Genomic DNA, 17091 nt, shown 5'->3' with positions numbered 1-17091 from the left:
TCACTTTCATGAGTGAAAAATGCTTTTCTGGACATAAATCTCTAACCACTTAACCCATGTGGTTCTTACCTTCACAGACTCCATAAAATGATGCCTTCCTCCTAAATATTTGGTCACATGCTCAATTTTATTTACGGTTTCCTAGCAACAAGGGGTGGCTCAACTTACCCTTTGGCTCAACTTACCCCAGTCTCCCTACAGAGCCCTAGAAGTGAAATACATCAATGCCACACTGACATCATTAATGCTATTAGTTACACCTGTGCCTTTCCTGCTGTGACATTTGGTGTATGTATCCTTAAGTGTCAAAGGAGTTGTGATTTAATTCTGTGGTCAGTTCTAAATGCACTATTGTCCTGGCATGTATGCTCTACCACCTACTTTGCCACAGTGTTTTCATTTTACCAAGTGATAAAATGTCCCTTTTTGAAACCTCTAGTTCGGCTCCTGTTTTCTTTGTAAGTTGTTTCATTTTGCTTTGAAAAAGTCACATGTAAAGGGTTGATTCTCTGAAATTCGTCAAGCTGCCACATTGTGCTGATTGCTATTAAAATGACTCGCCTGAGTAGCTGCCTCTGAAACTTTGATTTAGTCACTTCAAAGTGCTTCTTCATGTGGTGTTCTGTTATTTTGTCCGCCCCCCTGTTGAGTTTGGAACAGAGCACAGTCAAAGCCAATATGCTGCTGGAGATAAAAGAATAGATATATAGATAGTGAACAGATTGGGGAATAAGTGATGATGGCAGGGGAAATGTAAAGTAAAGAAAGCAGATACGGTTAATTCAGTCACTCCTTTCATTTCTGTCCACAAGGGGGAGTGAATGGGACTGCTGGACTCAGGCAATTATGCCTTCACATCATGACAGATGGAACCAGGGGGTTTGTAGGGTGGGCTGCGGTTTCCTCATTGGTAAGAGGGATTAAATGCTAGAAACAGGGGAGGGGAACCTTCATCTAAAAAGGGGAGGGATATATGGTGAGTGCGGGACACAGAGCTAATGGCAAAAACAGTTGATTGGCTGTGAGTGCCAACCAATGAGTGTAAGAGAAGAATAAAGCGACTTGAATGGTGATTAGAAAGTCTCGTCTATTAGCAGCTGGGGGAAGGGAGTGATGAAACAAGGGTTAATATGAGTTGAGTTTGTGGTTTGGTACTGAATGAATGAACGGATGGAATGAATGAATGTGTTAAATGAAGGCCCTCATGAGTACAGTAAAAATCTGTGTGTGTGTGTTCAGGGAACAAATATGCAAAGTACATAAAAGAAATCAAATAATTACCATGACATCATTAACACAAAGCCATTAACAAAACAAACAACCTTCCTATTTCCAGATTATTGCATTTCAGCTTCTTTCTGTCATATACACCTCTCTGTCTCTCACTATGTCTCCTTGCTCCTTTTCTTGGTGAGGTAGCTCTGGTAGTAGAAGTTACTGAAGAGAGCGATGAGGCTGAAAGAGTAGGCACACACAACCATGTTCATGGAGTCAGGGAAGTCACAGTCGGCAAACAGGTTGTAGGTGGTGTGGATGGTTACGATGAAAAACTGGAGCTGTATGGGAGACAGACAGACAGACAGACAGACAAGAGAGAGAGAGTGAGACAAATCAAGTGGCAGACTGTCTGGGCTCTCTTGGTACAAGTGGACACAGACAAACCTGGCAATGTAGAGAAAACAGATCAACACCTACTCCTACACAACAGCCTGTGTAAAGACATAAAAAGTTCCTCACCAAAAAGAAAGGAAAAACAAGCTCCCAAATCGAAACTAAATTTAATATACAAAAAACATCATGACATTCCCAAGGAAGGAGCAAAATATATAATATACTAAAGTATGTAGCCTCATGCAGTTGCATGTGTTTATTGTATAGTAAATATAGTACATATGTTCAAACACTTTGTCGCCCTTTTTTTAAATTTGGAATACTTGTACATTCAAAATATTACACAAAATGCTTTAACAATACTTAATGATGTTCATGCCAGTAAAGCAGATTTGAGTGTGAGTTTGAGACAGGAACAAAGAACCTACGAGACAATGGTCACATGACAGACAGAGATGGTCGAAGCCATCAGTACAAAGAGTGCTCAAGTGATGAGGTTTTTCTGTAGGCCGACATTGAAGTTAGCATCACTCTGGTTGGGCTGTGGAAATACATATCTGATTGGCTTATGAAAAAAAACACAATTGTAACTAAGTTATTTATAAACTGATGGCATTACACTGTGAAATACACAATGATGTAGTAATAATTACCAGAACCAATGGCAGACAGCTGGCAGTAATAAGCTAGACAGTTAGCTTTTGAACATGTTGGTCTTGCAGGCTGTAGCGGTTCATCAAGTGCCTCTCAAAGAAAGTGGCATTTAGTGTCAGCACTTGTGTTAAAGTAACACACTTGTATGGAGTAAATATTGATTTTATATTATTGAGCACTAACTAATGAAAGAGTGATTCTGTTGCTAGTTCATGCTAGCTTTCCATAGCAAAAACATGTTGAGCTAGCATGAGCACATGAGAGGAGCAGGTGTGACTACTAAAATGACAAGTGTCACGACTGTTTAGCTGTCAGTGCCTAACATACGCTGTAGAATAATCGATATCCATATGTCTTGTAGAGCCACTATGTTGTTCAGTTGGGTTGAGTGTTCAGGGCATAAGCAGGAACCATGTGTATGAACGAACATGATGGACGTTGTGCATCTATCAACCCCACTCCACACACACCTCCCCTTCCAATGTAGTTAATAATTACCTCTGAAAGAAACAAAAGAAACGACCTCATAAGCACAGAGAGAAATACAATCTCCAATCAGCTCAACTATCTCTGCTTCAGTTCATCAAATTGTGAAGCCAACTGTTAATGAAGGCTTAGGGGTCATCTCCAAGGTCAGTACAATTATTGTTACATAATGGCGGTCAGCCACCGTACTGACCTATATATACTGCAGACACATAGAAGCAAAGAAAACCCTACAGGATGCATTGTTTCATCATCAACCCTAAGTAGAAAACAGATGGTCCAGTAGTTAGCTGGGGAGCATCAGTGCTGCTAATCTGTCTAGTTGTGCTAACAGCCAATCAGAACAATGACGGACCAAGCAGGAGGCCTCATGTTAGGCTTGTCAAATTTGAATACTTAGAGCTCATGGAACATGCTTTTTGGACATACACCAGTCTGAATAGAAGTTTATATATTCAAGGCAAGATAAATTTCACTGTTTTGTACATTTTAACTCAATTTCATTCCCACATTTGTGAAAGACAAGCACAACACTTTTTGGGAAAGTCTGTGACTAAACCATCAAATCTGATAAAGGTTATTTAAATGCTGAGCCACAGCAAAAGAGGAATGGATTGGAATCATAAAAGAAACATATCGTAACCCTAATTTCTGGGGGAAGACAACTCATTTTGATACAGCAGCTCCTCAACATACACATAAACAGTATGTATGTTTCTGGAGTAAACCAGCCCCCTATAGTGAGTACCAAAAATACCAAAAATGGACCTTGGACTTATTTTTTGGACTTTTATTTGAAATGCAATGCACAACATGTAACATTAACACATTAACAGTAATTGACTTTTTCAATGTTTGTCTCTGCCTTTTTCCTTCTTGTCTGTATTATATAATACAAATACATAAATAAAAATACACTTCAAAAAAGAAAAGTGCTTGAAATCTACAAAATAATAATAATAAATACACACAATAGGAGTTATAATGTTAATGGGCATCCAGTCAGTTAGCTAGTCAGTAGCACCTTGGCTTTAATATTAACACATGCACATGACACAACAGCTAGCTTCTCTCATTCCAATTCAAACAGAGGACAGTGGTACTGACCACCTGTAACGTTTCCTAGCTAGAAAAAACGTTAGCTAACTCCTACCTAACAACATAAACAGTGACCTACGATTAAATGCAGCAAAAATGAGGACTGGTAATGATAATAATGTGTTGGTATTGAGTGGTAGAAGTTAAGAAATGTGCCACATATCCTGGTTTAAGCCAGGTACTTACACCACTACTGCAAATCATCCACTCTGGAAGGCAGCGCATTGCTCTGTGCAGATAGAGCGCTCAGAGCCCGAGTCGGGGAAAGGTGGGAGGGATGGGGTGGATCAAACCATTTTTGAGGCAAGGCGGGGGCTGCTGTGTTTTTGTTGTTAAAATATTACGTTGCAACCAAGTACTGTATGGTTGTTAAAATATTACGTTGCAACCAAGTACTGTATGGTTTTGACACTTTTCTAGCTTGTTAACCCTTTGGGCCCTAGACGTTTTTGGGGTATTTTTACTGCCTTTACTTTTAAGCTCATATCACAGTCATTATAAAGGCTACATACACATGCTATATCTTGTTGGGTTTTTTTCAGGACAATCTGGGCTAACCAGATTTGCCATCATTTCATGTCCAACTATGTGCCTGTATTTTATATTATTTTTTATATCAATGAAAAGAACAAATCTGTGTGACTAAATTCTTACATTTTTACATGTATCTCACCATAGCAAGTTGGAAAATGACGTATTCTGCCATATATAAAGAGGAGAGACTCTGGAATCTGGCAATATAAGAACCATGATGGTGGGACATTCTGTCACTTCACAGTTGTCCAAAACATGTGGTTTGTGCCAGGCGGACATGATTGCCAGTATTTTTTCAATATTGCAAGAAATTCCATTGACTCATTCACAAGTCAAAATGTGTTTTATCTAAAAGAAACATGCAATATTTACATCTAAGATGATAGAAAANCAAGATCTGTATAATGGATTGTAAAGAAATTCGTCAGGTTTTTATTTTGTAGACAATTGATCTGGATTTATAGCGTGATGGGATGACAGCGCAGTGATGTGTGTGGTATCACTGGAAAGCTCTGCTCCAGTGCTTTCATGTGATATGCGTGGTATTTCGTTGCATTCGCGAGTAATCCATCCAACAGTAATGTGTGTGCAAAGATGTATGAAAGCTCTGTTATTCATGATTTAAGTGTAAATTTATCTTTTTTTTTTCGCTGTGAAAACATTGGACTACCGACAAGTTGCCTTGTCGGAAAGCTACAATTCCACTGTTTCGCGTGATAAGCGTGGCTTCTCGCTATGACGCACGGTCGCGGAGAAAATCAATAGATAAGAACAGGTGTGAATTTGGACGCACTATGCGTCGTTTGGGCCCATAAAAGGGACATACAGTAAAAAAAGAATTAAAAAAAATCTCTCAAATTTTAGGGGTGCTGGGATTCAATTTAGGGGTACTTCAGCACCCCCCAAAATGGGCTAGAAACGCCTATGTGCCAACATCATAATTTTTTACATACAGGATGCTAAAAGTGATATATTTTATTCAAATATGCCTAATTATCTTTATGCTACAGGTGGAACTAAAGACTGTTGCTTAACAAGCAAACATAATGCTGAATTATGTTAAAACATAAAAGAGAACTTATCACCAAAATGCATTTTGCTACATTTACATATTAAAGTGCCTCATTTATAGAGACAATGACAGGAATATGATAAGTGATAACATCCTAAAAACAGAAGGAAAGAACTAAGGCCAGTGAGGTACACACACACACACTTGTACTCACACACACACAAACACACAGAGGCGAAATACTGACCAGCTGCAGGGAGGTGAGGTAACGCTTCCACCAGAGGTATTTGGACATGCTTGGTCCCAAAGCCGCCAGGCCGTAGTAGAGATACATCACTACATGGACCAGGGAGTTGATCAGACCAATCAGGAAAGCTATGGACAGACACACAGGAAGAGTGTGACACATTATGCCCTTGAGAATTTGTGTCTAAATGTGTGTGTTCTCCAGTAAAAAGACTTCATCTGCACATTTTGTTAAATTTTCATGACATTGTTGTGAGACTGGGCCGGTGGGTTGGCGTGCACTCACACTGGCCACCAGCCACATATTTAACCCCAGCCCACCAGTTGAAGATCATGGTGGCGTGATGGTAGACGTGGAGGAAGGTCAGCTGACTGTTTTTCTTCCTCAGGATGAAAAATATCTGAAACGCAAAAACACACACGCAGGCACACGATGAGATCTTGCAGCCATGTCTTTACAGCACTGCAGACACAGAAATGCAGTACATGCATAGGTAAGCATGTTCAAAAAGAAGATATGCCACTTTACTTGAGAGTTGCGGTAAATACTTTAAGTTTTAAATAACAATTCTTACAAATCTAAATAACTTTTTACTCATTCCATACTCACAGTGTCACTGAGCTCTATAACTTTGGAGAAGTAGAACCACCAGCAAACTCTGGCCATCTGTCCAACACGGTGAAAAATATCTTATTAGTCTTTTAAACTGTAATTTAAGGACACACATAGATTTTGTGAGGCACCTTTACAGAATATCACCAAGGTCAAGGCCAATGGAACCTGTTTGTATGGACACATAATGCAAATTCTAGAGTGGATCTTTTTCAAGACATTATTGCATAAAGTACAGTGTAATAAAAAGAGTTACCCTCATGGCCAGTGGGCTGTCACTGTAGTCGACTGGCTGGCACAGCAAACTGTATCTGGCCAACCAGGAAGAGGCTGTGAACTGGAAAGACAAAAGCTGCATTTCACCTCTGCTGTCTCTCAATTAGCACAGGGATCTTTCATCCCATTTTTGTCACACACAAATTGGCTGTAAATGAGTGAAATAAATTCCTGTTTCACTGACAACTCCCACAATGGACAGGGCACATAAATACTGTGGTATCGCCTGAGACTCACATCTGTCTGACCTCCATTCTAAGGAGGATTTTTGTCCTGTTAAAACTGAGATAATTGATGCCACTTGGGGGCAGTGACCAAAAGCTGACATAGCAACACCTTTGAAGTTGATATTGTTAGTCAATGGTTGCCTGTTTATACATCCAGAAGATATACAGTAACATTAAAATTCTTCTGGAATTATGTTTTGGCCACCTGTAAAATGTAAGTCCAATTCTCTATAGCGAGCTCGATGGCTGCTAAATGTTCTACCATGTTCACCAGCTATGCTAACTTTGTCTGCTGTTTGGTGCTGAGCTGCGGGCAAAGACGGCACGATACAAGAGCTGTGAGACTGAACCAAAAGTGTAAAGTGTCAGTACGCAAACATACAGTACTTTTCAACCTTGAGACCTCAAAAGTAGGAAAATAAAGAGGATAGCCTATCAAAACCAAAGCGGGAGGTCTGGGTGTCCTGCCTCAGAAAAAAATCAAGATTCAGAGTCAGTAGTAATAACTACACTGCAGTAGCATTTTACTTTTAATTCCCAGAAAAGTAAACAGAATAATTCATCCTTCTGGCATGAATGTATGTAAAATCACTGGCATGAATTAATTCTAATCAGTTTTCATTCAATAATTTCATTGCACTGTGTGACACATCTTACAAAATGCATGCTCCTTTCCTTTAAAGCTCTAAGAAACGGCAATTCTTGTCAGAACAGGAGATGCCAGGAAACATCTGGTGTAGCTGTCTTGTTGTTGTGATGGAAACAGTAGACTTTTAGAGTCATTGCGCTTATACGAGCTGTACACGCTGTCAGAAACACAGTGTGATAATGAAAGGGGGAAAAAAGGTGTGAAAATTTGTCATAAATCTGGAGGAATATGGAAGAATTGTGACCTCAGGAGGAAAGCGGAGATGGCAGTGACAATCAGGAGTCTCAAACCAAGACAATGTGCTAACAGATGCTATATAGCTCTGTAGAGCTAAGCTGAACTGCAGAGTCAAGTGGTTATTCTCAGTAGGTTTTTCACCGTGAACAACAGCTTTCACATTACACATAGTCAATTGATACATTGTGATTAAAAATAAAGACTTGACATCTTTTTGCACTTGTTTTCATACCAGCTTGGATGATTTATGTCACAGCATCCAGCTTCCCATCTACACCCATCCCTTACAAAGGTTCCCACATACAGTACAGTCATACCTCATAGAACATGTATGCAGACAGGCAGACCATGGCAAAGTTGTAAACTATCAGGATGGGTTTAAGGTTGATCGGCTGCCTTTTCTCCATCAGCTTTGGCCCCAACCATACAATGACCAGGTAGCACAGAAAGATACAGCTGATTGGCACAGGAGAGTAGACCAGCAGCCAATTGTCTGTCCTCTTGTCTATATGGAGAGAGATCAAGAGAGATCAAGCAAAGATTGTGCTAATGTGCTAACAGTATATCATTGAACTACATCAGTCATTAGATTAATAATGTGAAAATAAAGACCTGCCTCCATTTTCCAGAATCCCCAGGTAGAATAATTGTATTTTTTGCCACATGGTGAGAGCCTGAAAACCCTGAGCAGGAGCAGGAGAAACTTATATTAGCTCGTAAGTACAAAACTGTGGAAAATGTCATTTGGACAAGGTGCATTTACAAAAATGGCTCTCAAGGCCAAAAATGGAAAATGTATTGATTAAATGTCTCTGACAGGGGAAAAAAAAGTTTTTCATGCACAATGCAAGCAGAATTTTAAACATAAGATTTTATTGTATTGATTTTATTTTACTTTCCCTGCTCTTTCTTATCTTAGCTGGTACTACTAATGTTTATATCAATTGCAGTTTAATGTTGTATTCTGCAAAGGTGTAGTCAAAGTTGAATCTCCATTTCAGTGGACATTAAAGTTGTACTCTATTGTATTGTACTGTAACAAGGCTTCGGTCCTGCAAACTTAATCACAGCCATGTAATTAGGAAGATAAGTAGTGAAGTAGTGATACAAATTGTAGCAGTTTATAATAGGATGAAAACAGTCGAGCAGAAAATAGCAGAAAAGTATTTCAAAACAGCAGACTTTTTGCATCTTACGTAAAGAATAACACCCCTCTGCAAATTTGATTAAACCACTCAGAGATGATCTGGATTATAATTCAAGGATTATGTTCACTAATCCAAACGTATCTCCTGATCATGGATAATAACTAATAATCCCCTTGATGAAGGCTGCCTAATGTGGACGACAGGAGGATGAATTTCCATGTATGATTACCATGTGAAAGTGCTGCCATCTAGTGTTTGCAGATGAACACTTCACACACAACAGGTCAGTTGCTCCTCTACCTCATCTTCCTGTACCGTGTATTTCAGATAGAGCTGAGTTTGCATGTGTTTTGTGTTTGTTTGTTTTTTGTTTGTTTTTTTGAGGAGTTGAGTGCCCTCTTGTGGTATTGATCAATTAATCAGTTGGGTTTTGGTCTTCAGTATTGGTCTATGAATGTAAAAATTCCAAAACAGTTTTTGGTAATGTCTCTGGGATTTGGGGGGTATTAATGACCAGTTTTAAATTCTAAAATTATGCACAAATTATGCTTGATGTGCCCTGAAGGTTATTTTTGCCTTTTTGGAATTACATTGGAATTAAATTAATTTATAGGCAAAGAAACATTCTAATAAATGCTGCATAAAATAAAGGGATCTAGTATTTCTACACCAGCACCACATCCTGGCAGTGTGGAGGATGATTTAAACAGCATTTAGGAAGACAAGGTTTACAATATATGGTGAACGGTTAGATTAATTAATCTTAATGGTAATAATATAATGTAAGAGGCTTCTTTGTGATGGTTGCACGAGGGGAAAGAACTGTAAAAGGTGGATCATCTCTGCCTCAGTAGACGTCTCTTCCTAAACATCTCACAGTGGATCAATGTCTTGAAGCTTCAAGGAACAAAGTCTTTTCAAAAGAGGAAGCTCCAACAGATATTTTTCCATCAATGTTTTATACTCCACCACTGACTATAAGTGAAAGCACTAATTACTATATTGGTAGGAGCAGCGGGCTGTGTGGACAGGGATAAGTAGTTTAGCCTCTCCAGGAGCTTCCTCACTGGGATTTACAAAGGAAAATCCCCAACATGACCAGGCTTCTAGAACCTGCAGAGTTTTATCCACGAGGTTTAAGAACTACAGCGTTGCTAATTGGAAATCTAAAAGAAAATTTTCAAGACAAATATATATATATATATATATAGACAGATATATAGACAGATAGACAGATAGATAGATAGATAGATAGATAGATAGATAGATAGATAGATAGATAGATAGATAGAAATTATTGGTAACTTTAGCAACAAAGACAATAGCCATCTTTGCATTCTGCAATACTCTACAAGAATCACAGTATACAAAGCTGTTACTGTTCATTCAGTCTGGTGTTTAGACAGAGACCCTACATGCAGATAATCCTGGGAAATTATGACAGTCAATGAGCTTTCAGTTGTATTACCTAGGTTTAACTGAACTGCAAGAATCAACATATACTTAAATATTTCATGTTAAATATTCTTTCTTTAGGACCTGACATCTTTAGGAAAGTGACCTTACCTTCATCCTGATGGTGGCTGTTAAGATTTTTTTCTCCTCAGCTCTCCTCAGTCAAAGCATGCTGCATCTCAGTCGTGTGTTAAGCAGCACTGAGGTAATCCACCTGTACTCTGGAGGGAAGGGTGTGTGTGTCCAGCATGACATATGGCACTGTGTTCCTTTATTCTAGCATAGCAGGTCAAGTGCCTGCCATCTAAATCCCAGTTCCAGTGTTATTCAGAGTACACATGATTGTAACTATAAGGCCGGCTCATTTCCAGGATGCTTCTTGTCATAGCAACATCATATTTAATTACTTTATTATGATATTCAGACCATTTGCTATTTTCTGAATTTCTTCTGCTTTTGTTATTTTGAATTGATCAAACCCATGAGATGCAACTTGTTCAACACTGATGGTCAGCAGATTTTGTTACCGTTGGATAGAACCAGACTAAGTTGTGTGACTGATGTGAGAGTGGTGACAATCGTTTTACCCAGCTCTTGGGAAGAAACTAAATAAGCCCATTTCCCAAAATGTTTGACTTGTCTTTTAATGTATCTCTGTTGTGAAAAGGGATTACTTTTTATGTTTGTTGGTTTGTTTGTTTAGTCATAAGGACTTTCTAGTTGGTCTGTTGGTTGTTTTGCCTGACCTGGCTCTCTGTCCCTGTCTTAACTTCCCCGTGTCCCTGTGCTCACTTCACCCAGGCCATTCGATCTCCTCTTAATTCCCAGACCTGCCATCCTCAGACCATCCACTAGATGCCCTCAGACTCTCTTGGTCACCTGACAGCCCCTCCTGCCAACACACCTATTCCCACTCTCCCTCATCAGCCTTGTGCTTTCTAACACTATGGAAGCCCATTTCCGCCTGTGTGATGATAAAAAAAAGCATTATCATTTTAATGAAAACTTTGCTCAAAATAATGAGTTGGTATCTCAGAATATTGAGAAACTTTCTTAAAATAATGACTTTCTTAGAATAATGCCTTGGTATAATTATGATATACTACTTTTTTTTTAATTTATCACTATTTTGAGATACTAACTCATTATTTTGATAAAGTTCTAACATTTTTAAGATATTATGTAATTATTTTGAGATATTAACTCATTATTGTGAGAAAGTTTCTGATTATTTAATTTATATTGTATTTTATTTTACTGAAATCAAATTTAGGATTTCATGTAACAATTAAATTGAATTGAACTGAATTAAGACTATGACATTATTTTTGAAAAGGTTTTTGATTAGAATAAATAATACAATCTTTTTTTCTTTTTCTTTTGTTGTCATCACACTGGAGGAATGAGCTTAGATAATAACTGGTCCTTTCCCACACCCTGCTTGCCAGGTCATAAAAGTCACACAAGAAGATATATTGCAACTTTTTAGGACACCTAGAAGCAAACAATTTACATATGTATTTTCTTTTTATTGCAGATCAACAACCTGAAGGTTAATTCCTGTGTAAGTAATTAATCGGAAGCAAAGTAACAAATCCACAGCAAATATGCAAAGTTGATTAAATGGAGCAATGAACAAAATGTTAATCCAGTAATTCTGTATGTAATACAAGTACAGTATAGGTGAGCAATACTGTTTTTGCTGGTGTGATTTATAATATCTAATGTTTTTTTTTTTTATTAGTACTCATCTATTTTATTAAACCACTCCCCCAGTTGCTTGCAAATATTCAAATGAATAAAGCACAGCACTTGTTAAATGTACATAGTGATGTAGTAGCACAGCATATCACTTCCAGATCCTGAACGAGACAGGATTAACAGATCTAGAAACTGAACTAGAAGGAAAATGTTTGGACAGTAATCTGACTAAAGTTGTCTCAGCAGCAGTGTACAACATCCTCAGAATCTGTCTGGATGACAGTAACCATCAGCCCACCCAGACTCTCCACACACATCCATCTACAGCTTCCTGCAGGCAGGTTTCACACTGTAGACTTCATTAATGGGAGAAGACAAGGTAGCATGGCTACGTTATCCAAACAGATGAGTGAGGTGTGGAGATGCTAGCAGAGAAACTACAATCTGATTACTGCTTAAACAGATTGGACTGCTCAGTGAACTGCTGCCATCAAAGTAAAAACACTGTTACAAAAGTGAAACATGAAGTAAACCCATTGTAAAGAAGTAGCAAGTAAAAACACTAGTAATTTAACCGGCATCCTAATTGTCACCATGATCACTGTGGTTGCCAGGCTGCTGCTGATGATGATGATGACGGGGGTGATGATGGTGAGAATGAGAGTGATGGTGCTGAGGATGCGAGTGGTGATGATGACTGAGATGAAGATTCTGAGTTTTATTCTGACTTGTTTCATGCTGATGTTGGGACTGATTGCGGTGAGTGGTGTGGTGTTGGTGGTGGGGATGATGATGATTATGGCGATGATCGTGGTGTCTGTGGTGATGAGTCTCTCCAGGAGCTGTGCCTTCCACCTCTGGCTCCTCAATTTCTGTCTGATTTGCAGTTGCATCTGTGAAGTTGCCACTTGATGAAGTGGAGTTAACCTGGGGAAGATTAAATACGTTTTGATTACATTTTCTTTTTTAAGCTTAAAGGTGCAGTAATTGTCTTTATTCGGCCACTCAGGCAGCAGAACAAGCTAAAAACACACTGAAATGTTATTGTGCCATCCAGTCGCTATTACATTTTAAACATCCAGCAGACATAATGCTATTATCATTTATTTGGAGCTGTGTTTTTGAACAATATTCAGTAAGCTATGTTTTGATGAACAACTCCTGAGAAAAATATCTTCCTCTTGAACTGCTATGCTCCCCTTTGTTCACCAGGTAGCTGCTAACCTTGTCTGCCTTCTAGTTGGTGTTGGTTGGATAGTGTACAGTGAGTTTATCAGAGTTAAACAGCAGCAACAACATCAGTAGAGATGGGGTGAAAAGCAGGGTTGGGTGAAAATTCTGAGTAGGTTTGTCACTGTGAGTGAACACTTTCACATTACACACAGTCATTTGATCCATTGTTAATGTAAAAACATTTATAAGTGAGGGTGAAAGCCATTTGTGTGTTTGCAAGCATTTGCATGTGTGTTTTGTGAATACTCACAGTGCAGTTGCAGATGTTTTTATGATAAGTGGCTCTGATTGCAGCCTCTACATAGACGTAATGCAAGAAACTGTAAGGCAGCACTATGTGGAAGGTGAGCAGACCGCACCTAGAGAAAACGGAGAAAGAGAGAGGGAGAGAATCAAAATTTAGATGAAAATCAGTTTGGCCCCTTCAAAGCACATTCTGTTTTGTATTCCCTACTGTCCATGCTCATATCATGAGATAGTTGTATTCATAGTGATCTCATTATTATAATCAGGAATTTGGTGATTGGAGATATCTACTATTGAAGCAGAGCAAAAACTGGCAAGCCAAGCGCACCAGGACTAATATGTTATGCATTTTATATTTACACTGATCAAAGAGCTGAACCTTACTGGGGTTGTGAAATAACGTAATAACAATTTGATCCCTAGGCTTTACCTATCATAGACCAAGAAGTCATCTTTGTCACCATCCAGAGCCTCCCACACGTCATCTTGAAAGGGTTCCTGCTGGTAGACAGGAACATCAGGGGGCGCTCTTCTCTTCAGCTCCCAGAACATCGCTCTGGACATAGCCTCGCGCTCATTTACTATCATAAAAGACACCTCTGTCAGGTTGCTGCGGTTCAGCTTGTCACGCAGGCCTCCAATTCTACGGAGAGAAAGAAAGTAAAAAAGTGAAGTAAGTAAGAGTCCGATGAAGTGACTGAATGTGCTGCAAATTAAATTGAAATTCAAGATACTTGACATTTGTGTGATACAAGGTCGATGTTCAAGCCATGCAGATAAAAAGCATTATATTTTATAAGATAAATGGCACCTTCATTTTTGTATTTTTGATACTGAAACATCTTCAAGACTTTTGGAACATGTATCTCAACATGTTCCAGTATTTCTTAACCTTGTTACACATTTTGAATAATTTTCTTAATAATTTAATCTTCCCTTTACATTTTTCACCTTGTCTATAAGTGTGTTTTCTTACTTGGAGGCCTGAGTGAGACAGAACTGTCAGCTAGCCTTCAGTAGCGCCACCACGACCACATTTCCTAGCAGCTTTTGCATGGGTGCATGTCCCTTTATCGCCCAGTGGGGGGCAGGTTTGCAGATCCTGGAGGCATCATTATCTCCCTCTACAATCAGAGTGACATGTGAGGCCAACAGCAGACCTGGCAGGGCCGCGTACAGCCACAGCGACGAGAGACAGCGCATTGTCTCCCCCCTGGCTGGCTGGACTGAATCTACCTGATGAGGAAGACATACATTCATTATTACATTGTCACACAGCTGCTACATGTAGCACTTTAAACATCATTAAACCATATTTTGAGACGTGCATGTAATTCAGCAAAAATCAAAAGAAATAAAAGTCATGAATTCAGTGACTTTGAGTCATCATCAATCTGAGATCTTCACCAAACTTTTGCCAAAGCTTCTACAGTCTATATAATTGCAATCATGAGGACATAAATGCAGACTGCAGACTACAGCAGGGCAGCACATGCACAGTCTGAGATGAAAAGCAGATTCAGTCTTTGGCAGGTTTCCCCAGCCCTGAACCAAATGTCCCATCAGTCTGATTCCCAAATAATTAAAAGAGTAAACCCTCATTGTCTCTCTCATCGCATGTGGAGATAATCTGCAAAAACAGTTTATTATGGGGTAAACAGCCAACAGACAGAAGAATGTCAGGGCTAATGGGACAGACAGGCTGGGACAGAGAGACAAAGAGAGGCTGGGACAGAGATATTTACAGCCACAGTGACATCCAAAATGTCTGCACAAACACATAAATGTGCCCTTTTTGGACCTCAATATAAAATGATTCAAAGGTAAGTCATTAAATTGCAAATCTGATCTAAATGAATATGTCAGTGTTTGGAAATAGCACAGCTCCAGTTTAACCAACATGATGGAATTGCAGTTGTGTGTAACGTGCTGTGGCTACCTGCTGAATTCAGATTAAGTGACTAAAATTGCAATCAAAAAATTAATGAACTATTTTGAAGAAGCGTAGTTATAGAAAAAGGAAAAAAAGAAACCTACCCCTCTAATGCAAAAATGTAAAATCATATATAACTGGGTAACATATTTATATTTGCCTCTCAAAATAAAAGACTGACAGTTATTAACTCACATGAGCCCAAGAAGAAACGCTGTCCAAACTTACCTCTGTCCACTCTCTGTCCTGTGACCCACATAAACACGGGCAGTGAACCCCTGTTGTTTTTAAAGCCTGTGGGGTTGACTAAGCACTTCCCCCAAATTAAACAGAGAGAGAGACAGACACAGTAAGAGAGAGAGATAAAGGGAGAGAGAATAGCATAAAGACCCTTGTTGTTGCTGTTCCTTGTTGGACTTCAATTTGAAAGTGTCTTAATCACCAGTGCATTTTATATTATATATTTATTAAGATATATGCAAAGGAATTTTGACATACAAACAGGAAAAGCAGGTAAAATTTCTAACATTAGATTCCATTCAGGTTTACCATCCCCAAGCCCTGTTATCACATACACTGTGTATATGCATGCTATACTGTATATACATAAGCCAGAACATTAAAACCACTGGCAGGTGAGGTGAATAACGTTCATCATCTCGTTTCAATGGAATGTTCTGCAGGGAAACCTTGGGTCCTGGCATTCATTTGGACACCAGTTGACATGCTCCACCCAATCCAAACACAGACCAAGTGCCCCCCCTCATAGCGATGACTACCCCCTATGGCAGTAGCCCCTCGGCAGAACAATGCACCATGCCACACTACAAAAACTGCTCAGAAATGGCCCAAGGAATGTGACAAAGTGCTCAAGGTGTCAACCAGGCCTCATAATTGCCCAGATCCCAATCTGAATGAGCATTTGTGAGAGGGGCCGGTACCCCAGAGGTACCCCTGATCCACAGTGGGGCCTCCTTGGATCAGACTTGGCTTTGACCTGTTGTAGCACGAACATAGGACCTTTGGGGGGTGTCCTGTGGTGCCTGGTACCAGGGTGTTGGCAGGGGATCCTGTGAGTCCTGTGGGTTGTGAGGTAGGGTGCCAGCAAATCCCACAGATGCTCTATCAGATTGGGATCTGGGGAATTCACAGGTCAGATTGACGTCTTGAGCTCTTGGTCTTGGTCTGCAACAGTGTTTGGGTGGGTGGAGTGGCATGAATGCTACCTGAAACCCAAGGTTATCAAGCAGGAGATTACATTGAAACAAGACGATCAATGTTATTTACTTCACCAGCCGGTGGTGTTAATGTCTTGGCTGATCATATACTGTATATATATATATATATATATATGTGTGTGTGTGTGTGTGTGTGTGTGTGTGTACTAAATAAGGGGAGAAAGTATTATACAACAAAGACCCCAGCCAGACTCAAATTAAGGTTGATTCATGGTCAACACCTTAAGCTTCCAGACCACACCATCCCCTCCTTTTCCATTGTACTTTCTTTTTTTTTTTTTAAAAAATCAAGCATTTTATTTAAGCATACCGACTTATTTTCAAGTATTAGTATTAGTCTTCCCCCTGTTGTACGTCTGTCATGGGCTCATATTTAGTAAGCTATGAACCTTATTATTTGGAGATTCACTTCATTTATACTCATTGTTTATACTCAGAGGACTATCAGAAGGATTTTCCTTTTGAGACACTTTTAATCCTCAATCAGATCATAC

The 17091-nt window shown here is 39.3% G+C and overlaps 2 protein-coding genes across 2 annotated transcripts; both read right to left on the bottom strand.

Annotated features, from left to right (window-relative positions):
- Positions 1-55: 55 nt before the first annotated feature.
- elovl8a (ELOVL fatty acid elongase 8a) lies at positions 56-11621 on the bottom strand. The gene is made up of 8 exons (XM_050032877.1): positions 10358-11621; positions 8260-8326; positions 7961-8148; positions 6511-6591; positions 6252-6308; positions 5928-6042; positions 5643-5770; positions 56-1556 (listed from the first exon to the last, which is right to left on the bottom strand). Exons 1-8 carry the CDS (start codon positions 10361-10363, stop codon positions 1386-1388), a joined length of 813 nt encoding a protein of 270 aa, XP_049888834.1. The 5' UTR covers positions 10364-11621; the 3' UTR covers positions 56-1385.
- Positions 11622-11754: 133 nt separating this feature from the next.
- Positions 11755-15633, bottom strand: selenop2 (selenoprotein P2). The gene is given in 6 exon segments (XM_050032876.1): positions 11755-12874; positions 13431-13539; positions 13857-14069; positions 14403-14632; positions 14634-14662; positions 15588-15633. Coding segments are annotated over 6 exon segments (957 nt in total). The 5' UTR covers positions 15619-15633; the 3' UTR covers positions 11755-12529.
- Between the last annotated feature and the right edge of the window lie 1458 nt (positions 15634-17091).

Source organism: Epinephelus moara, chromosome 21, assembly GCF_006386435.1.
Source record: "Epinephelus moara isolate mb chromosome 21, YSFRI_EMoa_1.0, whole genome shotgun sequence".
Taxonomy (NCBI): Eukaryota; Metazoa; Chordata; class Actinopteri; order Perciformes; family Serranidae; genus Epinephelus; species Epinephelus moara.
Note: the sequence above shows the minus strand (reverse complement) of the source record. Positions and strands in the feature narration are given on the sequence as shown.